This window comes from Gymnodraco acuticeps, unplaced genomic scaffold (assembly GCF_902827175.1).
Source record: "Gymnodraco acuticeps unplaced genomic scaffold, fGymAcu1.1, whole genome shotgun sequence".
Classification (NCBI taxonomy): Eukaryota; Metazoa; Chordata; class Actinopteri; order Perciformes; family Bathydraconidae; genus Gymnodraco; species Gymnodraco acuticeps.
In genome coordinates this window covers 2,530,887-2,554,819 of record NW_022990047.1, presented here as the reverse complement: position 1 = coordinate 2,554,819, position 23,933 = coordinate 2,530,887, and the positions used below count along the sequence as shown (strand labels likewise).

The 23,933-nt window shown below is 40.8% G+C and overlaps 1 protein-coding gene across 1 annotated transcript in view; it reads left to right on the top strand.

Moving 5' to 3' along the window:
• ppfibp1b (PPFIA binding protein 1b) overlaps positions 1-23,933 on the top strand; it is a 39,511-nt gene that overhangs the window by 1,835 nt on the left and 13,743 nt on the right. The window contains 8 exon segments of the mRNA XM_034215651.1: positions 4,022-4,103; positions 4,756-4,961; positions 5,836-5,925; positions 6,040-6,153; positions 20,355-20,486; positions 21,283-21,375; positions 22,558-22,675; positions 23,421-23,465. Coding sequence (XP_034071542.1) covers positions 4,040-4,103; positions 4,756-4,961; positions 5,836-5,925; positions 6,040-6,153; positions 20,355-20,486; positions 21,283-21,375; positions 22,558-22,675; positions 23,421-23,465 — 862 coding nt within the window. The 5' untranslated portion in view covers positions 4,022-4,039.

Here is a 23,933-nt window from a genome sequence, read left to right as displayed (position 1 = left end):
TTAGTATTGCACCTTTCACCGAAAGCCTCACAAGAAAGAACAAAAGTTCAAATTAAGACCACAGAAACATGAATACGATAACAACAAAACACTGACCACGTCGAGTCCCGAAAGGAACAAACATAACAGACCACATCACACATCTCAAGTATAAACAACAGCCAATGTAAAAAGATAGGTCTTCAGTCGTTCTTTAGACTTGGATGAAGTCTAAAGAGAAGCTTACCCATGGTACAGTATGTTTAGCGCTGAACAGAGCCTTCATGGTTTGAAGTCAAATTGATGATGAGGTCTGGAAACAAGAATTAAGCTATACTCATGGAAACAAGGGGTAAAGGTAAAGACTTAGACATGGCACGGATGACTCAAGGGATTGAAAGTGTCATTATGTGGTGAGACCTGGTTTCTACAAAAAAAGCTATACGTAGATTGCTTTGTGTTACGTAAAGCAAAAGGCTGTGTGATTTATGTCTGGATTGTAAATTCCTCTCTTCCCGGGCTCTTTTACCACCAGTGCAACTAAAGCACAAGCTGTTAAAGGCAGTTGCATGACTGCTGTAAACACTTTCTCCCCTCAGAGACAAGTGGCCCTGAGGCTTCTATGTTGCTCTCCATTTCCTGTGTGCTCAAGAGTATAGGTCATTCTGGATTGAGGACTACACGATCTTCCCTTTTTCTTTTTTCACCAGAAATACGTCCGCTCTCTAGTGTCTGTCCAGTGTGGATGGGTTTTGATGTTTTTCCCTGCCTGAAGGGATCAGAGCTGACGGGTTTGAAAAGCCATTATAGCGGTCCACTCTCCCCCTTGTATTCATTATTCTCCGCATGTCTCCATGAATTATATGGATGTTTTCACCAAAGGGCAAGATTGCTTTTTGAATGCTTCTTCTTTCTTTTTGTTTTGCTTTGAGGCTCTTTGGGTCTGGACAGAGTACGCAGGCAGGTGTTGTTCCAAATGCCATGTGTACTGTAGCGTAACATTGCATTTTTTTCTCGTCTTTGTCTTCTCATGCCTCTCAGTCAAAATACCCCACTACCACGAACAAAGCCCTCTCTGTGCGTCTTATGGTTGGTGTAAGTGGTGCTCATAGAAGGGCGGACAGTGAGACTCTGTTTTTGAGAGAGATGCTTGCTTGTTGGGATTTTTGAGATGTCTCCTTTGAAAACAAGCGTGCACCGATGAAATATATACTTACGGGAAAATACAGGTGCCAATATCTCCTAGTTAATGCTTTCTTAATTCAACAAAAAGTGAAAAATCTCAAGTAATGGCCTAAAATGTCAGAAAATAGTCAAACAAGGTTTCCAAGGTGTGACTTAATGTTACAGAACAGAACACCTATGGAAACTCCTGATGTTTACAGAAACATTTACTTAAACAATAAATCTTTTATCAAAAATAATTGTTTGGGATTTGTTTTGAATCCACATATCATTGAAGCTTTGGTCATAAGTATTATACTCATTATTTGACAAAGCTGTGGGAAGATGTGCTCTTGAATATCTTAATGTGAATATTCTCAGTTTTCTGACATTTTATAGACAAACAATGAATCCATTAGTCAAGAATATAATCCTTTCTTGCTCCAGTAATGCTTTTTAGGCAAAGTGAGGCGCAGACAGGGTGCCTGCTTGCTAGACAACCCTGCTTTGTTTACCCAAAACGTACTTACTGTGGAGGCATCCCAGGACGTGAGGACAGAGTGGACCTCTGTAATTTGGCATTCTTTGTGCTGATCTCTTTCTGGACTTTCTGGGAAGTGCTCAGTCTTTACACCTGTTGTGTATTGTTGGCACGTGGACAGCAGCTCTCCGAGCAGCAGGTCTGGTCTTGGCCTAATCTGTTTGAAGTCTGTTTGCTGTAAGCCAAGTGTTAACCTTACCCATATTTGCCTTTCTGCTCTGAGAGAAGAGCTGACTCGGCTTTTTGAGGAGGATACCCTGCAGGCCTCCATTCCAGTTTGAGTCATCATGATCCAAAATGTGTCTGTGCTTTAAAGACTGGACCACTGCATCTGTTGTGGGAGTGTAGTGATTTCTTTAAGCTCCTTTAAGTCCTATTTCCTGCCCTGAATCTGATGTAGATTGTAGTTTTTAAAATAAGAAACGTCAGTCTGGAAAAAAGTAAAACCATCACATGGATTTAAGCAAGTCTACGCCAACTATTTTTCTCCTTCTTGTTGCACAACATTTGCCTCAGTGTGTACTGTACACATGTATTGGCCTGAAGGACATAACTGTATACAGTTTGGCCAGCTCTTTCTTAGCCTGAGCTGTGAATAACACACACACACACACACACACACACACACACACACACACACACACACACACACACACACACACACACACACACACACACACACACACACACACACACACACACACACAAAATACCAGCAGTTGATACTCCTCCAGTATGAAGACATTTAGAATATACTATAAACCAAAACAAAAAATAATTGGGTTAATAAACAACTTTTTTGGTTACGGTTTTGATATTTTATCCAAAGATAATGTTGATATGACTATATTTCTATTAAGTGCAAATGTCACTCAGATGCCACAAATGGGGCATTCCTACTGCTGAATGTACCATTTTCATAGGCCTGATATATTTAGGTCCCCTCTGAAACACACCCATTGAAATGACATCTTTTAAATTCTTCAAGTTATTTGAGCACACTGTTCCCTAACCTACAACCTGCTAATGCTCCCAAAACATTAACAATGGTTTAAATGTCATGGTGTACGTCTGCTTGTCCAATAAGTGAGACGAGCCGTCTGAGAGGCATTTTGACCCCCCTTCAGATCCCTACTGTTGGAAACCACTCAGCATTTACTCTGGAGCTGACTGATGGCATGCTGGTTCCTCTCATCTCCTCTCAGCCTACTGTGCGTGTGTTGTGGAGATCCTATGTTTTTAGTGCATGCTTATTTTACACAAATTGGAAAATATGCCCACAGGAATGCTTAAATAACAGTGTTAGGTCTGTGGGTGGTTTCCATAAAGTTTGTAAATGGGGCTACGTCCCACTGTGGGGCACTCCCAGGATGTGTGGCAGCCGATATGAAAAGAAAAAGGGACGTGCCTGTGCATGCCTGTATATACAGCAGAGCCTTTTGATTAAACGTCCAAAGAAAATAGATCCGTTGTGCTGCCTGGGCAGATGTCCAAGGCTTGGACACTAAAATGTATCTCTGCGCCGAACAGTGTGTCCAGTGTCCATTTGGCAGGACATTGATGGGGCCAATAAGGTTAATGGCCTGATTGATATTTTGTATCGCATTATTCATCACGTATGCTGACACATTTACATGAGATCTATGCAGCATGGAGCGTTTATCACTTCCTTTTTAGACGTTTATGTTTCACTCTTGTGTGCCTTTAGCTGTCACAGATCCCTGGTTATGATGTTTCTTTGCTTTCTGACATATCATTCAGTCAGTTCAGTCAAACCCATCCCACAAACACTTTTTTGGCATATGGTTGTTGAGGATGTTCTGCAGTTGCAGTGTAATTCCTGGGTGGGAACCTTCTGTAATCATACTGTATGCGTAACGCCAACATGGGCGCTCTTTGTCTAGAAAGTTGAGTACGACTGTATTTAGCTGGATTTGTCCTCTTCCTACAATGTTTATATTCACATCTTGAGCACACAGCAGCTGCTGTCACAAGGATTTGTTTCCATAGACTAAACTGATTATCTGCGGGGTAATAGTCATAACAATCACGGATGTTTTTAATCTAAAATTCCTTTCTGTTGAATGTGAGATTGCTTGTTTTTACTTTGTTACTACTTGTTAGACTACCAATGTAGATATTTTTAGGAGCTGCTTTTATATATAAGAGCACTTTATATGACTTTTGAATAATGTGCATTTTCAGCTATGATCATCAGTGCAACATCTGTATTGTGATGCTTTTTTTGTTATTTAAAAATGACTAAAATACTGTTAGAAAACAGATTTTAAACCTGAGCCTTTTTCTCTTTTTTTACGGTTTCATTGTTTCCTTCAGGTTAATCAGTGACTAAAGATGATGGCTGATGCCAGCGACATGTTGGCCGCCGCCCTGGAGCAGATGGATGGCATTATAGCAGGTAAAGTGTTGTTATAGAATTAAGTATAAACTTAGTATTATAAATATTTAAGCAGCCATGTGGTAATTCCTGTTTTTACAGCTGTGTAAGAGCATAAATCAGCACAGTGTCTGTTGTGTAACGCTTCCATGTTGAGTTAACATTGATAAGGCTTTGTCTAGTGTTATGCTTTATAGCAGCGCTGACATTTTAAATGGACATCAGGTGATGTCAGTGCTAGGCTGCGTGGCTTGTAGCTATGTTATACAATGTAAACACCAAATGATATCGTGTCTCAATAGACCATTTTATTACCTCATTCTTTAGTGTCGCAAATGGATGTGGCCTTAGGCTTAGAGGATCGGAAGTCAGAGTGAAGCCGAATGACATGATTATGTAATTCACTTTAGACCTATACTTCATAGCAGTCTGCCTATGATGGCAGTACATACCATTGTTAATAATAGGAAAAGGGAAGTATCAAAAGTCAAGTCGCTTGTATTTCACAAGAAATCTTTACTTTATTGCAAAACTCTGTACTGTTAAGAGCAGTAGTTTTAGGAAGTACATGAGAATATACTTTCTAGTGAAGTATTAGATTTAGTACATACGTGTCTTTTTTTGGATTATAGCTCCTCCTAATGTTTGCCTCGTCATTTATACTTCTGCTCAGGCTCCAAGGCTCTGGACTACTCCAATGGGATGTATGACTGCCAGTCTCCTACCTCTCCCTTCATGGGCAGCCTGCGGGCGCTTCACCTTTTGGAAGACCTCAGTAGCGTTCTGGAGTTGATGGACACCGATGAAAGGGAAAGTCTACGCTGCCAGATCCCCGACTCCACAGCTGACAGTCTGGTGGAGTGGCTCCAAGGTCACCTGGTAAGATTTGTTCATGGAGGAAACAAGCTGCATAAGACTCTGAAATCTGTTAAAAAAAAAGCAGCATTAGAAACATTGAACCGATCAGATCATCATCATCATTAGCCGAGATCAAAACTGTGCTTTAGTGTGAAGATCACAAAGTACAGTAACATCTTCTCATCAGAATACTGTAGCCTGGTGTCAGGTCAGTCTATTGGTTCTGTCACATAACAGATTTATCTGGATAAAATCTGGAACTGGAGTAAGGAACACTTTCAGCATCTAAATCAGTTGAAGTTGCGTAACCGTGGAGGAGGTCTTGTCTGTGATGGTTGTGCTGAAAACATGCTTTAGCACATCTGGTTTGCTTCTGGTTGTGCTCACTCAGCCTGCTGCATTAACACTGTATGACTGTAGACAATCTTGGGCAAACAGTCCTGTGTGAAAGTAGGCGAGCGACTTGTTTGCTAAGCAAAGGATAGGCTATCTTCCTCTGCTGAGTTCCCTGGGAATGCAAAATGAAATGCTAGTGTTGTAAATGTCCCAGCCTGTGTGCTGCAAGGAACACGCTGACTTCTTGGGAACCAGAGCGTTGTTTGGGAGAGCGATGGGCTGCAGGCCAGATAAATGCCAGAGTTTGTGTGTAATGCTGTAAGTCACTCTGTGCACTGCAGTGTGAATGAGAGCCTTCTTCTCAGCCATGTAAGGTTTTGTTTGTAAAGCAGCACAGACAGTTTAATCTGAGATCAGTGTTAGGCGCTGAAACCTTCCTAAGGTTGTTATCAGCAGAATTATTAACTTACCTGTACCGACTCCCTTACCCTTGTCTGCTCTTTAAAATGTCAGTTCTCTCATGGTTCTTTTTTAATCCACATTTACTGTCGCCCTGCAGTCTAACGGGCACATCTCTCTGAGCGGTGGCGACCACTACCAGGAGAGGCTTTCCAGAATCGAAACTGATAAGGAGTCTCTGGTCCTTCAGGTAACCATCTAGCAGTTATAAAATAAAGAACCACGTTTTTCATATATATTCATGTTAGGTAGAAATACAATCTTACTTTTCTTTTGCATTGAGTGACTTCTTGGTTCCTCGCAGGTGAGCGTGCTGACAGACCAGGTGGAGGCTCAGGGAGAAAAGATCAGAGACCTGGACCTGTGTTTGGAAGAGCACAGAGAGAAACTCAATGCCACAGAGGAGATGCTGCAACAGGTGTGTGTGTGTGTGTGTGTGTTTATATATGTAGTATAGATCAGGGGTTCCCAAAGTGGGGGTCGCGAGATGATTACAAATAAAAAGAAATGATTACAAATTTAAAAAAAATAATAATAATAACGTGTGCATAGACATTTTTCAAAAATATTCATGGAGTGGCAGGAGATTTTGAGGGGTGGCATCCCCTGGCAGAAGTATATGCTGGGCAGTGTAGTTTTACACACCGTCTTATTTGACTTTCTCAGGACTTAAAACTGTTTTTTGGGGGCAGACCCCCACAAAGAAAAAGATATACACACACATACTGGTCGTCATCATCTCAACAGTTTTGTATGCTCATCTGTGAGCAGAGCATCAAGTTGGCATGCCTATCGAGTGGCGAAGTCCCTCCCCTTCCGGTGGACCTCCATGGGACCTTATTTCGGAAAAATTATGTATTGAAGTCAATGGAGAGAGAAAGATTATCTTTCGATCCCGTTTGAATTGTGCCACGAATTACACATGTAGCGGCCAAAATCATATAGAAATAAAACAGATAATTAACTTAAAATAATACAGCCGCTGAGGCACTCGTTAGCGGATCTTACGCAGGGCAATGATCCAGGTCCAGACAAGATTCTCCATTTGTGCAGTTTATTCCGATAACAAAGTACAAAAAACAGGTTTCCTATATCCCTTTTCCTTAAGCCTTTCCTATGGCTTTCCTTTTGCTGGCTTGAAACACCCTGGTAAAAAAAAACGTTTGCCGACTACTAGTGCTCTGGCTCCCACCACCCACCTGTCTCCAATATATACAATTACACCAGGTGCTCTAATCACCCAGTGCCCAAAACATGCCTTCAAAATAAAAGCATAGAAACTACTTTAACTCATGAAGTCAACTAAGAATACATATAAATAAATGATAATTATAAACAGCAAGAAAATAAATGTTAAACTATTAAATAATATATATATATATATTAGGGCTGTCAGTCGATTAAAATATTTAATCGCATGATTGTCCATAGTTAATCGCAAATTAATCGCACATTTTTGATCTGTTCTAAATGTACCTTAGAGGAATATTTTTCAAGTTTTTAATACTCTTATCAACATATGAGTGGACAAATATGCTTTATGCTAATGTTTATTATCATTTGAACAATGACAAATATTCTCATGAATATTAAACACAACAACCTCTGAACATTACAAATATTCGCCTCAATTCAACCTGGAACCTCTCATACAATAATACAATACAAAGTGTGTGTGTGTGTGTGTGTGTGTGTGTGTGTGTGTGTGTGTGTGTGTGTGTGTGTTGTGTGTGTGTGTGTGTGTGTGTGTGTGTGTGTGTGTGTGTGTTGTGTGTGTGTGTGTGTGTGTGTGTGTGTGTGTGTGTGTGTGTGTGTGTGTGTGTGTGTGTGTGTGTGTGTGTGTGTGTGTGTGTGTGTGTGTGTGTGTGTGTGTGTGTGTGTGTGTGTGTGTGTGTGTGTGTGTGTGTGTGTGGTGTGTGTGTGTGTGTGTGTGTGTGTGTGTGTGTGTGTGTGTGTGTGTGTGTGTGTGTGTGTGTGTGTGTGTGTGTGTGTGTGTGGGAGAGCTATGTGCAACTCAAGGCATATGCTCGAACGGGAGCTGCCTGGACGCTGCAATCATGTCGCGCACTATCCATGCTGAGTGTGCTGACTTTTCGTACAATGTCCCACTGTCTGGCTTCCTGCATAAAGTCAAGTGCTCTGCGCAGTTGTGACGAAATGTCGCTCCTCTGTTTTCATTTAAACAGCTCCGTATATCCGTTAGCGCAGCTAGCTAGCACCAGATGCTAACAACAACAATGCACGTAAGGTCTCTCTCTCGCTCGCTCGGGCCACACATACACACACATACCTCCTGGTGCCTGCCGGTGAGCGTGGAAGTGTGGTCTGCCACAAGCGGGCGGCAGGAGCGGGGCTGTCAGCATCAGCTTGTAGATGGTATTTTAAACTCGATGCGCTCTGAAACTACGGGGCGGCCGAGGAAAAAAAATAAACATGCGTTAATCGCGTTAAAATAATTAGTGGCGTTAATTTTTTTTTGCGTTAACTTGACAGCCCTAATATATATATATATATATATATATATATATATATATATATGATGTTTGTCAATTTAAAAGATAATTTTTGCAAGTCAAAAAAATAAAATGTGTTGTAAAACTGTGAAGTAACACATTTGTTTGTGTGAAACGCTCGATGAACTACATCTCTGGTCTCGCAGAACAACACACGTCACCAAGATGGCCGTCACTACTGTCTTGTCAACAAAACGATTGACTACCCTCACTATCACCACAATGAAACACGTCCAGAAGAATGTCATGCAAAGCTGCCTGCCTGCCTTCCTTTGATTCTCTCTGAACTGCCTGGGTTGCGTTCCGATAATCCAAAAATCAGCTCCTAAATTCTAACCCTATCTCCTATTCCTTGACCTCTGAGTGAAACGCCACGGGGTTAAGGGATAGTGGATAGGAGAATTCAAAAGGACTTAGGAGAAGAGACCGCGGTACTTTAGAGAATCCGAATGCACTTTCACTATCCGACGTCTTTATGATGCGCCAGCGGACGTCATGAATGTGCGTCTGCTGCTGTGGGGAAACTATGGAAACTACAGTTTTCTATACAGCGGACTACAACATGGATGTTTAATAAGAACGAGGGACTACTGTAAACTCATCGAGAGACTCTGCACCGTGCTCTGATGCTGTTGTTTTATGCTTTATGAACGTGGACAACAGAGAAACATATTCTTCATGACCAAAGTTGGAATTGAAATAAAAAAGGAAAGTGAAACTTATGCTCGTCTCCCTCTCCCTCCGGTCCACATTAATACAAATGATCCCAATACGTATGATTGTATGAAAATATCTTAAAATCAATACAAATGTATTTATTATAAACGTTAGTCCTTAACATCTATCACTGTGTACATCACCATTCAAACATCTTTTAAAAGTTGAACAAACCCCACACAGCTCAGTAAAGACTGTGAGATGTTGACTTTATTTGATCATTTCAGTAAAAACTAACGTTCATATTTCTCTTTTTGATTATAATACTGATGAACGTTCAGAAAAAAGCACTTTGGCAACTTACCACATACGTTTTAAAATGCTTAATAAGCACCGTAACTTTCATGATATAATTTATCGGTCATAATCGGTTATTTCCGTGAACGGCCGACTGTTGTGATGGCTGTCACTACCCGATCTGCAGTGCGCATGTGGGAGATGGTCCGCCATATTGGAGAACTCCGGACGGCAACCCAAGAAGGACACTTGACACAGTGGCTTTTGGCAAAGCTCAAAAAGAAAACTCGAGAGAGATGAGTTATTGTTATTACAACGTGACTTCACTAGTATTTAACAACTCTTTTCATTGAGTTATTTTATTTGGGGTTAAGTACATTGTCAGAATAAATGAGAAATGGATTTAACTTCTGTTAGACAGCTATATGCCATACATTTTGCATACATTCACAGTAAATATGTATTCAGTATGATAGCTGTCTAAAATAAGTTAAATTCATTTCTCACTTATTCTGACAATGTACTTAACCCCAAATAAAAGAACCCACTAAAAAGAGTTGTTAAATAATAGTGAAGTCACGTTGTAATAACAATAACTCATCTCTCTCGAGTTTTATTTTTGAGCTTTGCTAAAAGCCACTGTGTCAAGTGTCCTTCTTGGGTTGCCGTACGGAGTTGTCCAATATGGCGGACCATCTCGCACATGCGCACTGCAGATCGGGCAGAGCTGCAGATCGGGTAGTGACTGTCACTACCCGATCTGCAGCTCTGCCCGATCAATAATCGAGTCTGGCTGCAGACCGCAGCAAGGAGGCGGATCGTATAGGGGCGGATCGTATAGGGGCGTTTCCTAAAGGGTTATGAACCCCGCCCCCACGTATTTCTTAAAGGTATATGACGCTCTGTTTCTCATTTATTTTAATGCTTTGAATGAATCAAACGAACTTTGAAAAATAATAATTATAATTAATTTGCATAAAGAATGAAGAGTATACAACCCACAGAGAAGACAAATTCATCAATTGTAGGCATATATTTTTCACTGTTTGTGCAATGGTAGTAATTATTATTCAAATCAATCAACTACGTTTTATGGAAGATATTGCTGTATATATCATTTAACAACATGAATAGAGGTTTCTGTACACCTAAAATACTGAAGTTTAAGTTACTGTCCTGATGTGTATCATTCATTTGTTCATGTTGTGTCTGGTGGTAAGATTAATAAAAAAATATATACAGTACATACAAAGAGGAAAGTCTTTATTAAACAAACATTTTATTCTTGGAAGGTGCCTCCAGCATCATAGAAACAGTCAATGCTGCAGAATCCTGCCAGCTCATCTTTTCTGATGATGCAATAACTAATGTTACATAATTATAGAAGACCCATCCGAAGTGTTATTTTTACATATTGATTAGCAGCCGACATTTACTGAAAGGATGCGTCCGTCTCTCGTCTGGTTCATTACAACTAGTAGTTACAAACTGTTACAGTTACAACCTTAATCAGTACCGCACATCTTATTACTCAATTCAACCAACCAAGCTAGCCATGTTGTCTATCCGAATCCATACCATATTATTTGATTAAGTTACAGTATGTAGGGCAGGCCTACTTATATTTCCAAGATAATACAACAGTACACAACAGTACACTAGCATCATGCTAAGTGCTGGTTAGCATCACAGCATATACGCTAACCTTAGGTCAATTAGATGATCAGCTTTGGTAACACAAATCAGTATTGTTACCGAGTCTGATAATCTATTGACCTATCTAAGCTTAACGTTATTACAACAGTAGAGTAGGCCTGGTTGCAAACGGGACTATAGGCCAACGTGTTTATAGCATCATGCTAAGTTAGCATTTAATACCACAAACATTTTTACCACATACAACTATTATTTACTTTATTAACGCTTCACAAGGTTGGACAGTCGATGTTGTACTTTGATAACGAGACAATTGTGTGTTAAGAAAAATGACTTTACAATAAATATAAACATGCATCTCTGGAAAATACTATTACCGCTGTTTCAACTTGTTGTTCGGCCATCGTGAAAGAACGAATGACTTATTCTGCGAGGATTTATAAAAGCAGCTGGAATCCCTTAAATTGCATTACTGTCACCTACAGTATGTATTTCTGCTGAGTGTCATTCTATTGGATAAAAAAAGTTAGGAAACGCCCCTATACGATCCGCCTCCTTGCTGCGACTGCAGCCAGACCATAGACTGTATATATAAATGGACGTAGGGTCCGTGACGTCACCCATAGGATTCTGCAGAGTTGCCGTGAAGCCCTTAGTAGGCGGAGTCGGCCACTAACGGCTCGACAGTGACGCCAGAGTTCAACTCCCGCCTTCTCCAGCCTGCTCCAAATAAGGGCAAAGAGGCGGAGCCGAGGCGGGACCTGCTGCCACCGAGCTGGAAGTGCCAGAGCTAGCTGAAGCTACCAAGCTAAGCTAACATGCTCCACATCTGCACGCTGCCGTCGCATTTTACGGTTCTAAGGTAAGCGGACATGAAACTATTCAGCAAAAACTATAAATAATAATCTAAGTTATTGAGCTTTTAGCATAATACTTCAGAATCTTAAAACCCCTTAACGTTTGTATGCAATTGTGATAAATTCAACACTGGAATCAAGCAAATATTAATATGTTTGCATGACATTAGTTATTTATATTTTGATATCACTTAACTATACGTTTAAGTCAAGCTAAGGTATATGTGATGGTAGCTAGTTAGCGCTCTTACCTGTGAGGCCTCCTCCAAACAGCATAATAACCAGACTATCATTAAAACTAAGTACCAGTTATAGATCCTTGACTTTAGACAAACAATTAAAAGACAAAATGTATTTAAAGACCAATCTTTATTTGAATGTGCCTCTTAACCTGAGATATTAGTTATACAGTAATAGTATTGACAATCAAAAAAAACTGAGCAACTCAACAGTCAACTTTATGTTTCTTATTGTCTAAAGCATTTATTATTTTCATTTTCCCAATCTCATATTCAGTGTGGACGGATTGAGACAGCCTGGTGTCCAGAGAGCTGCAGAGACTTCAGGGAGAAACCTCCGTGTGATGGACGTCCTGTCTGTTGGTTTGGAGAGGACTGAGGGTCTTTCCTCTGCGAGGAGGACCAGGGCTGATGAAGGAGCCCATGCTGGGCAAAGCTGATACCAACTGCACAGGCCTAGTCGGTCACTTTATTTGACTAAATGTGTTTAATACATTTAATAGGTTTACACCTTCTGTCCATATGTGCTTTTTATTTAAAACATTTGATTAACTTTTGGTTCACATTTCAATAAATTGTATTTGTATTTGCACTCCTTTTGTCCATTATTCTTACTGAAAATGTTAGATTACACATTCACATCTGACTGAAGATTGGCCCCATTTATTTGTGACGTTGCAAAACAAGGTACATGTTGTGAAGCTCATAAAGTGAGGCAAATAGAAATAATCAGCTGATGGAGTGTAGATGTGGAAATAGCTGCATTCGATCAGCTGACTGTTTTTACAATAAAAGTAGTTTCTTAGTGAATGTCCTGTACTGGTCTTAAAATCTCATAACATCAGCTTTTAAAGTTCCTCTTGGATGTTCTTCTTGACCCTCAGAGAAGGAGAAAATGTCCTGTCTTTCAGGCATGTCCTTTCCTAACAAAAATGACAGGAAACATAAAACATATTATTGCAGAACAAGTGTGTTATTTATGAAAGCGGTGTGTTTGTGTGTTTAGAGGCTGTAGATATAATTATTTTGTAATTGTAATGTTTTTTTTTTTATTTCAACAATGAGCTACAAAGACAATCAGATTATGAATGAACAGTATGAAGTTCATCAACATTGAAATATGTTATTATCAAAATAATATTTAACTGTTATCAAAACGTAGTGCAACTGTAGAAGCTTGCTCTGTTGTCTCACTGAAAGAATCACTTTTACCACGTTCTTTACAGACAATATTGAGAGATAAATAGTAGCAGTTCTTACTATGTGTTAAATATCTTTGCCTTCAATACATTAAATTAGAAAGCTGACAGTCATATTGCTTGTTATCATCTAAATGTAACTTTTTGCATGGAAAAAACCCTCAACTTAACTGATGTGTAGGTGATCTAGTATTTAGTATTGTTTAATGGAATGTATATCAGTGTATTCAAGTCAATACTTCATTCATTTAAACCAATATCTTTCTTGATTCTTTGTACAGTATGAAAAAAGAGTCTTTGTACCTGTGCTGAAGTTCACTGCTGTGAGGAGTCCAGTTCTGTCTCTCCAGGGCTCGACATTAAGGACTGCCCGATGGCCCGGGGCCATCTAGTATTTAGCTCGGGCAATGAAGCCTCACCTGCTGGTTGCCCGATCGGGCAATCTATTGTGCCAGTATCATGCAGCTTGCGGATCCAGTAATGAGTGACCCGACAGTAAAACTGAACATATCTATAACTAGTTTAGGTAGTTTGAGAGGTAATTAAAATAGCTACGTGTGATATTCTAACCTGAAGTGTGTGTTTTGTCCGCTCACCGCTGCATGTGATCATGCAGAGCTGCGTGTCCACTCGTCAGCCTGCTCAGCTGATCTCTCTCGCCCGTCAGATTAGACTTCACTCGCGTTTATGTCAATATCGATCAGATTCAGCTAGTTCTAGCTAATGATATGACTACCTGTTTATTAAAAGACACAGGTCTACACAATAAGTGTCGCTATGCAACTGGGTGAGGCCACAAAGTATAGCGCAGCATTATGTATTTGTTTATATGCCCACCGGAACCCCGAGTCATTACCAACAGATCAACGCACAATCAACCCACACAGGACATCTCTTTCTCCACATTACGTGTTAGACATTAGAATTGACTATTCTCGTCTGTCACATACTCTTTTGTCTGTCACATAAGTGGCGCAACTGAAGCGGTATTGCGCTAAAGGGAAATTATTTTGACCCGACATTTAGATTTGCCGGCTAATGGGAACTATGACGTCGCCATTTTGTGTGCTTCGCGGATGCGCTCGGCTCCTCTCGACTGCTGCTCGGGTCTGCTCGGTCAGCTTCCGGATGAGGAGGCATTCGTTCGACCAACTTACAGTAGATAACATTACAAACATTTTTAACAGGGGCCATACTAGTGTAAATAATGTTTGTTTTGGCATTAATAACTGAATGTAATGTTTTCTACTTTTTTACATCTGGGAAGGCATTTGCCTTCATCAGATGGAAAGTGTCTTGACCAACAACTTAAGTGTTTCTTATAGCTATGCAGGGCATGCAAGCGAGCAAACAAGAACAAACAAACAAGTGAAATGAAGAATAAAATTGAAATTGTACAATACAATATTGTGGTGGTTCATCTTATAATTCAGTCTAGAGAATGCACCAGACAGCATCTAAGACCTGCAAAAATCTAAATTTTCTAGGGGGACGGAGGCCCCCCAAACCCTTCGTGCCATTTCGTCCGCGCGCATTTTTCAGGGCAATCTCTATTGGGCTCAGGGCCATCTGTAAATTAGCTTAGATGGCCCACAGGGCCATCTCCCAAAATCCTTAATGTCATGCACTGCTCTCACTCTCTGGTCCAGCCTGTCTGCATCACCTGGACACCTTAAACAAACATATATATATATATATATATATATATATATATATGTAAAGTACCATGTGTACAAACAATATAACTGATTCTCTTCTGTTGAACATGTTGGATTGTGTATTGTCCGAGTCAGGGGCCTTTATATTTTACTGTAACTTTGGAAGTTGTGTTACCAATGCTTACTGTTTATTTGATACCCATTTGGTAATACAATTAATAAAAACAACAAGGTTTGGGTTCGTTCTTCAGATGACTGTGACGTTAACGTGTAAGCTCAATAATGAACTCCAGCTCAACCAACCATATTGTAATATCTAAGTAATCATCTTGAAATATGACATTAATAATTGTAATATACACACATCTTATTGTGAGGTTGATTTCACATACACTACTTCGACATTAGCTTGTCTATATACTTGAGCATAGCCAATTTAAATTAACCTTAGATGCATACAGTTCTACCTACATAATAAAATATCTCTAAGTTACAAGGATGTAACCTTATTTTAATCAACCTCAAACAGAAGCCGTTTGTTCAACAGTATTATCCCACTTAACACTTGTCTATTTCGTTGTAACCTTTATACATACAGTCTATGATTTTAACTTGGAGGCTACGATTACAATCGTTAGCACCGATGTAGCTACCACTAGCTTACATGCTAACCCAAGCCTTACCATTCATTACGTAGCTGATTAAAATCATTAACACATAAATAAAGCACTAGAATTTCACTTACCGCAAAACCGCATTCATGCACCGTCTGTTTTAACCGCAGAGCGAGTCACAATAGTCCGATATATAAGCATGAAGAACAAAAAACCACGGCCGGCTACAAGTTGTGTTTCCTGGATGAGCTGAGCAGGCAGAGTCCCTGTAGCTAGCTTCACGGAGCAGCTAGCAGAGAGACAAGAAGCTAACAGCGGCAGGCACTTGACAGAGCCGTCACTCAATGTGACCACGCCCTAATTTATGCACAAACTTTAAGACCTAATATAAATAAAAGGGTCGCGTTAGAAAACAATTCACTCACAGATCCATAATCATGAAGGTGGAATCTAACTATATCGATAATACAATGTATGGAGCCAGGGGTAGAAACATGTTTTTTTCTGCTGTAAAGTTGGGCATTTTAACATGGGGTCTATGGAAATTGCTCCTTTCTGCAGCCATCGCCTATCGGCCAATATATGAACTGCAGCGTGTGGCACTTCCGTATTGGCTTCCCGGCTCTACCCCACAGTTTGCCGCTTGAGCTAGACCCATCTCGTGACAATGGCAAATGCTGCGGCTGCAATGCATTGTGGGGCAGCATTTTCTCCTCTCCTTTCGGTTAGGGAGGTCCAGTGGTTCCTAAGCTAAAGGAGGTTATAAAGGAAGTTTGAAACCTCCTTTCCTTTCATTTGGAGAATTGGAACGGCACTTAGCATGGCTGCCAGTGACGTACTTCCGGGTCATTTCACTGCGTTAGGAAGGTTCCTAAGCTAAATGGACTATTGGAATGCAACCCTGGTCTTTTTAATGTTTAATGTCAACCATTTGTGCAGATAGCATGAAGTACAAAAGATCGCAGATGCTAATGTAGCGTTAGCATTTCTCCCCCGGGCTTAAATTGTGTATTATAGAACGATCACACCGGTGACAGTACTCTTCAAAGGGTTCACGAAATATGACTACTGCTTTTACTGTTTAACATGTTGGGTTACTTCAGTGGTTCTCAAAGTGTGGGGCGCGCCCCCCCTGGGGGGCGTAGAGGCATGCCAGGGGGGGCGCGAGAGACCATGAGGAAAAATGGTTATATAAAAAAAAAAAAGATTTAAAAAAAAAAAAATCATAATTCGAAAAATTATTGATTCGAAAATAATATGATACAGTACAGTACTATTACGTCTGGGTCTCTGTGTTTCATTAAAGCTCGGCTCTGTGTGTGTGTGTGTGTGGAACGAGCCATTTTGTGTGTGCGAGAGAGAGAGAGCGCACCGGTACCGGAGATCGTTGTTCTTAGCTTCTGGTGCTAGCGAGCTACGCTAACGGATATAAGGAGTTTTTTCAACAACAAGGTGGAGGAGAGTCCTCTCCTGTCAGACTGAGAGACTCAGTGAACTAAAGGACTCTCTGAGTGTTATCTCAGTGGGTCTCAAACGTTTTGGTCACCATTAATGTAAACAATTATTTCCGAGGCACACATTTATATGATCATTATAGTTATAAAAAAATAAGAGAATAAATGAAAAACAGGTATGAAATACTATATGACATTAAAAAAAGAATAAAGTTTAAAAGAGTGATTTGTAAAATATCCATAAAGAAAAAGTAAATCTGTTTACAGTTCCGTTTCATCTGGGTGTTGAGAGAGGTATCCATAGATCTCTTCATTTTGCTCTCAATGTGTCCCCCCCTATGTGAGGTCCACACACCACCTATAAAAATAGCACGTTACCCCTGCTTACACCTATATGCCGTGAGCTGATTATCGAGCCTTCGTTGTAACAGTTGCGGGAACACTGTGTATGTGCGTGTGGAGAGTGTTGCAGTAGACAATTCCACTGTAGCGACCGGTACATTAATGGGAAACCCTAAATGTTTGAGCACCCTCTATGAAACGTCAAGCTACCACACAGCACCCCCAAAAGAAGTCTGTGGCGCCGCCACTGAGCCTGACTATGTGTGTTGGGGGGGCCCGACTTTTTTTTTTTCTCCAAAGGGGGGCCTGACAGAAAAAGTTTGAGAACCACTGGGTTACTTCATGTTAAGGCTAATAAAAATGACATGGCTGTAATGCTAACTAACGTGCTAGCTACTAGCTAGGTAGCTAACTTGATCCAGCCACTCCTGGGTTGCGTTCCGATAATCCAAAAATCAGCTCCTAAATTCTAACCCTATCTCCTATTCCTTGACCTCTGAGTGTAACGTCACGAGGTTAAGGGATAGTGGATAGGAGAATTCAAAAGGATTTAGGAGAAGAGACTGCAGTGCTTAGAGAATCCGAATGCACTTTCACTATCCGACGTGTTTATGATGCGCCAGCGGACGTCATGAATGTGCGTCTGCTGCTGTGGGGAAACTATGGAAACTACAGTTTTCTATACAGCGGACTACAACATGAATGTATAATAAGAAAGAGGGACTACTGTAAACTCATCTTGAGACTCTGCACCGTGCTCTGATGCTGTTGTTTTATGCTTTATGAACGTGGACAACAGAGAAACATATTCTTCATGACCAAAGTTGGAATTGAAATAAAAAAGGAAAGTGAAACTTATGCAAATACAAATGTATTTATTATAAACGTTAGTCCTTAACATCTATCACTGTATCACCATTCAAACATCTTTTAAAAGTTGAACAACCCCACACAGCTCAGTGAAATGTTGACTTTATTTGATCATTTCAGTAAAAACTAACGTTCATATTTCTCTTTTTGATTATAATACTGATGAACGTTCAAAACAAAGCACTTTGGCAACTTACCACATACGTTTTAAAATGCGTAATAAGCACCGTAACTTTCATGATATAATTTCTCCCATTATCGTTTGTGTCCGTGAACGGCCGACTGTTGAGTGACGGCAAATGCTGCGGCTGCAATGCATTGTGGGGCAGCATTTTCTCCTCTCCTTTCGGTTAGGGAGGTCCAGTGGTTCCTAAGCTAAAGGAGGTTATAAAGGAAGTTTGAAACCTCCTTTCCTTTTCATTTGGAGAATTGGAACGGCACTTATCATGGCTGCCAGTGACGTACTTCCGGGTCATTTCACTCCGTTAGGAAGGTTCCTAAGCTAAATTGACTATTGGAATGCAACCCTGGGCTGCAGTCGAATAGTCCATAGGACTATAGGACAATAGGACCAGGGTTGCGTTCGGATAGTTTAAAAATCACTACCCGATCCGTCCCCTTGCCCGATGTCATGTCAGTGTATCCTCGGTTAGAGCTCCTCCAGAGAGCCTTCTCGACGCCCGATCATTGGTCCTCGGTGTGCATTTAGAGAAATGAGATGTCCTTCAAAATGGCGCGCTGAAATTTATTTCCGGGTCACTACCGGAGGACCGAGGAGGGGAAATTTGAGTATTGAGAAGCCTCTCTAGAAAGGATCCGTCTTGTGTAAAACTCTTGCGAGAGTTTGCAAGTCACGTGGCTGAATGTTTACGTTTGACAGGCAGCCTTTCAGTTACGATCATTAACATCAGTGGGCCACAGCAAATGATAGTGAGAAGCTAAACTATCTATTAATTATGTCAATTACAGGGAGTGTGATTGTTGATATAGGGTGTTAGCGGTCTTGCTGTTCAAAGAAGAATGACAACACTGTAGATCACCAACACTATGGTTTATTTTTTATTCACAGGCAAGTTAACGTTGTCGCAGTAAAAGTCCCAAGATAGCTCCTGGTGCAATAACATGTTCCCTTTCAGTGTTTTACTATTATGTCTGATGTTTCTCTATTAATATTGCTGCTGCATTAATTTGTATGTTGCATGCTATGGTTGCATGTTACTGCTGTAGATGTGTTTCCGAGCCGCTCCAGTTACAACGAGAATGTGACGTCATATTTACACAAGACGGATCCTTTCTAGCCATAACCCTATAACAGCTGAATGTGGCGATTACCATTTTGTTCAGCAAAACGCCTCACAAACTGATTAAGATCCAAAGCTTTAGTGCGTTTTGATTCAATGCTGAGTACAGCCAAACTTGACAGTCTCTTCTCTGTCATTGTAGACCGCTAATACCTCATTCCTTCCGTGTACTTGGGTCCGAATGCTTCTCGTTTTGCGCCGTCCCGTTCAAATGAAATCGCCGCCAATCATATTTCCACGCTCGCGCCAGGGCCGAGGGAGGGGTTACAAGGCTCGCGTCTTGTGCTGCATTCACTTGCACTCGGACATTAGAGATTTTCTCTCATAAATGTCCAATGAGCCACAACTTTTCTTTCAAAACAAAGATGCCAACTGGGGTGGCAAGGCTATTTTTAGGGTGGCAGTTGCCACCCCATGCCACCCCATGCCACCTCGGTAGATCCTCCCCTGCGAACTGGCCATCTGTAGAATTTCCCCGCAGCGAAGTTCCCCCCCGTTGACAATTCACTAGCACTCCCTGCCAGTCTCTGGCACAGTTATGTTGGGGGTTGTGGGCTGAAAAGTTTGGGAACCCCTGGTATAGATCATGACCAACTGTTTGCACACAGGATCAGTAGCCACCCATTAAAACACATTATGCATGCTCCACATGTGTTGAATAGAGTGTGGCTTTTAACTTTACAATCAGATTTCATGTCCTTCTGTCAACAAACATCCGCTGTGTGTGATAAATGCTTGTTGTCCAGTGTGCTGCTGTATCTAATCGCTGTTTAGAGGCTTCTGTTTTTTATTGTTTTTAACAACCGAGATGAGGCAGCCTGGGTTCCATGTCTAGCTTTAGCACAAAGCACTGAATAACCTCTATTGTTATATTTAATACTTACAAAAACATTAAAATGCCCATACTGCCAACATTACTTGCATTGCCAACATTGTTTAACCGTGATCATTTGTCTCTGTAGGAGCTTCACTGCAGAAGTACTCTGGAAAACCAGAAGCTGGAGCTGATCTCTGAAGTGTCCAACCTGAAGCTGAAGCTGAACTCCATGGACAAGGACAGACTGGACTTTGATGACAGATTTAGAGACAGTGAGGTGTGTGAGCTAATCTTCAGGACAGGATTTAGCTTTATTTCTGCCTGTCCTTTCTCTCACCTCAATACACACACACACACACACACACACACACACACACACACACACACACACACAACACACACACACACACACACACACACACACACACACACACACACACACACACACACACACACATACACACTCCAAACAGACCCTCATTCATGTTGTCTGACACCTGTGTGGGAGAGAGACTCCTCATTTTACTGTCAGCCTCAAAGCAGCAGAAAAAGTCTGCATCAGCATAAAATAAGCTAACCATGGAAAATATGCCTGCTCTATTTGTTGTGAGTTTAAGTAAAAAAATCCCCTGTGGGAGTAGATTACCTTTTTTTTTTCTACGAAATATGGAAAACCATTAAGATGTCAATCATCTGTTTACTAGAGATGTCTGCCCCCAGAGGGAAACCATGCCAACTTGGAAAGCTTTAAACACGTCATGTTATTGTTATAGCAGCGGCTGTCTCTTCCACCCTACTGGAACAAAAAGCATCTGTCTGCCTCGCCGCACATTAATCACTCCTCTTCTAAAAGCCGCTTCCTCTTGCTTTATCCCTGCTGCTGCTTTGAAGCATTTACATTCTCCAAGAAACACAGTCAAACTTATCTTGAGCTGCTTTTGAATATTTAGTTGAACTTTGAACGGAATTTTAGAGCTGCCATAATGATATTCATACTGTAAAAGTATTACTTAGTATTTTAAGAATCTGCTTCCCATTATTTCTGCAATGATATGAATGTTTTGTTCTTTCAGGATTTGATTCTTGAGATTAATGAACTGCGGTATAGAATGACAGACCTGGAGGGTGAAAAACTGCAGTATGAAAAGAAACTCAAATCCACCAAGGTGAGTTGTCATAAGGAGGTTTGCACAGCCACAGTGTTTGTACTCTTCATGACTTTCATCTTATTCTATGCTTTTTGTAGCAAACAACTCCGTTTTTTTGTTAAAATCTGAGATTTTAACTGAGATTCTGTTTTCAATACTCTAAATTTAGGATTGTTTTGACAACATTTGACTCGAGGATAACATCCCTGTTGAAGATGTGAGGGTGTTCGATGACTGATTGTTTAAACAGGCTTTTGGACTTGCAAAACTGCTCTTTAAGCTTTCACTCTGATGGTCGGCAGTCTTTGTTTTGATTGTGCTTTGTAAATATCTTTGGTTGATTCTTCGTCATTCCATCTTCTTGACCTTCTTTTCATCTTTCACATCTTGCATCTCTATTTTCTCTCTCTTCCGTGGTTTGTCTCTCTGATGCTAGTTGCTAATGGCCAAGCTTTCTAGCCTGAAAATCAAAATGGGCCAGATGCAGTATGAGAAACAGAGGAAGGAGCACAAAGTCCAGGCCATGAAGGTTTGCTTCTCTCAGGATGGCTGTTTTGCTTGCTGTATGATTATGGTTTTTGACCTCTCCCTTTGGCTCTTCTGTTTTTTACTTTTGAGGGACAAAATCACAACATTTGGTTTGCAGCAGTACCATTTTAGGCAAAATTGCATCACTTTTTGCAAACAGTGAAGTCACTTTATTTACTAAACCAGCACAGTAGAATGTAAAAGTCAAATGTAGTCTGAAAACTTTTTATAGCTCTGTGTCTACAAGACACCACTTAAAGCAAACATTCCCATTTTTTTAAACCACAGGTATGCTTTAATTTGGATTTTCCAAGAGTTGGCAGCGTTCCGTCTTCCTGTGTCTTTTTTTAAAAATCTTTCTTTGCATTTTCTTTCCTTGTTTTGTGTCTATCTTAAAACCTCTTTAAAATTGAATGTGTCTGTCCCTATGCTTGATTCCTGTTGTGCTCACTTAAACATTATTTTTGTTTTTAAAATCTCCAGTTTCCCCTCCTGTTTGTGTTATTACTCCAGCCCTCTTACTCACCTCACACAAGAGCAGGTGTGCCACGTCAGCGTCTGTGATCCTCTGTGATCCTCTGTGTTGTGGTTTGTTTGTAGTGTGGAGTTGGGGGTGGGGGAGGCTGTGTCTGTGTGAAGGAATGGCCCTCACTGTTGTCCTCTGTTGGACAGGAGGAGCTAGCCATACTGAGGAGGCAGCTGGAGGGCAGAGACGGAGAAATGAGGCGACTACAGGACGAGACAGGTTTCAAAGCCATCGCCTCGAGCAGCTCCGACCCCACAGAGAGAGGTGGGACAGAATCACAAGCCTCTCTGAGGATGCGTGATGTTTAAACTCATGTTCAACTTTGTCATATGATTAAGTATTAAAGGTCACCTTTTATGCAAAATCCACTTGTTCATCTCGTGTACAGAGATTCTGAAAGTTTCAGGAAAAAAAGATTTGCTCACTTTTTGTCCTGATCCATTTATATAAAAACCTGTCTGAAAATGAGCTGATCAGATTTTGGCCACTTTATGATGTCATAACGATTTTTTGGCTTGTGCAACTATTAGCCAATCACCAACCAAGGTAACACCCCTCCCCCCCACCGTATCACCTGAATCTCCTCCTAGAGCACCATTGGGTTCTTTTTAACCAAATATCTCTCAGAGGGGCGTGGGGAGGGGCTCCTTGTTTTCATCTAAAGTAAAAGACACAGAATCAGCACTTTTGAAACAGGGCTGAAACAAAGGGGATTATGGGATGCTGCAATGATCTGTTTGGTATTTGGAGCCAAACACTTCAGAGACATGTTTTGTTTATATCTGAGTCCTATAATATGTTGATGAAAAACAGTATATCAAATCAAGTTTTATTTATATAGCACATTTATAAACGATTTTTGGTCGAGCCAAAGTGCTGTACATATAATTTAAAAAAAAGTATAATAGGGGACCTTTAATATCTATGTATAATTAGCAAAGCAGTTGGTTTAGCTTATTAAGATCTGCAACAAATCCGATTTTGTTTCATCATTCTTTGTCCTGTTTAGTCTCTCATCCAGATGAAACTCTTAGAAAGAGGCTGAAAGAAAAACGTAAGGGGGTTATGCTTGTGTTTATTATTGTACTTTATTCTTGCACCCATCTCAACCCCTGTTTGCATGAACGAGCATGAGCCACCCAAACTCAGCTTGTCCATTATAACCCAGTGGAGTGCTAATACCCAAACCATGGAGCACCAATCTGCTCAACTATTGTCAACATTATGACTTTGATCCGAGCACTGAGGTCACCCAAAGCTGTGTGTTCATGTCCGTCCTGGACCGGCAACAAGGAATGTCTGCTTTGTGTTTAAAACAGGAATGAGGAATGAATTGTGTTTGTCATAACCATTCAGGCTGCTCACTCATCCTCCCGCCTCATGTCGTCCAACAATAATCTCCTCGTCCCCATCCTCTAAACCCCCCCCCCCCCCCCGCTCACACCAACAGCCAGTGTGTGCTCTGCTAACCTGTGATGTTCAGTGTTGTGTCACATTATCTCTGTCTGTCTACATATCTGTG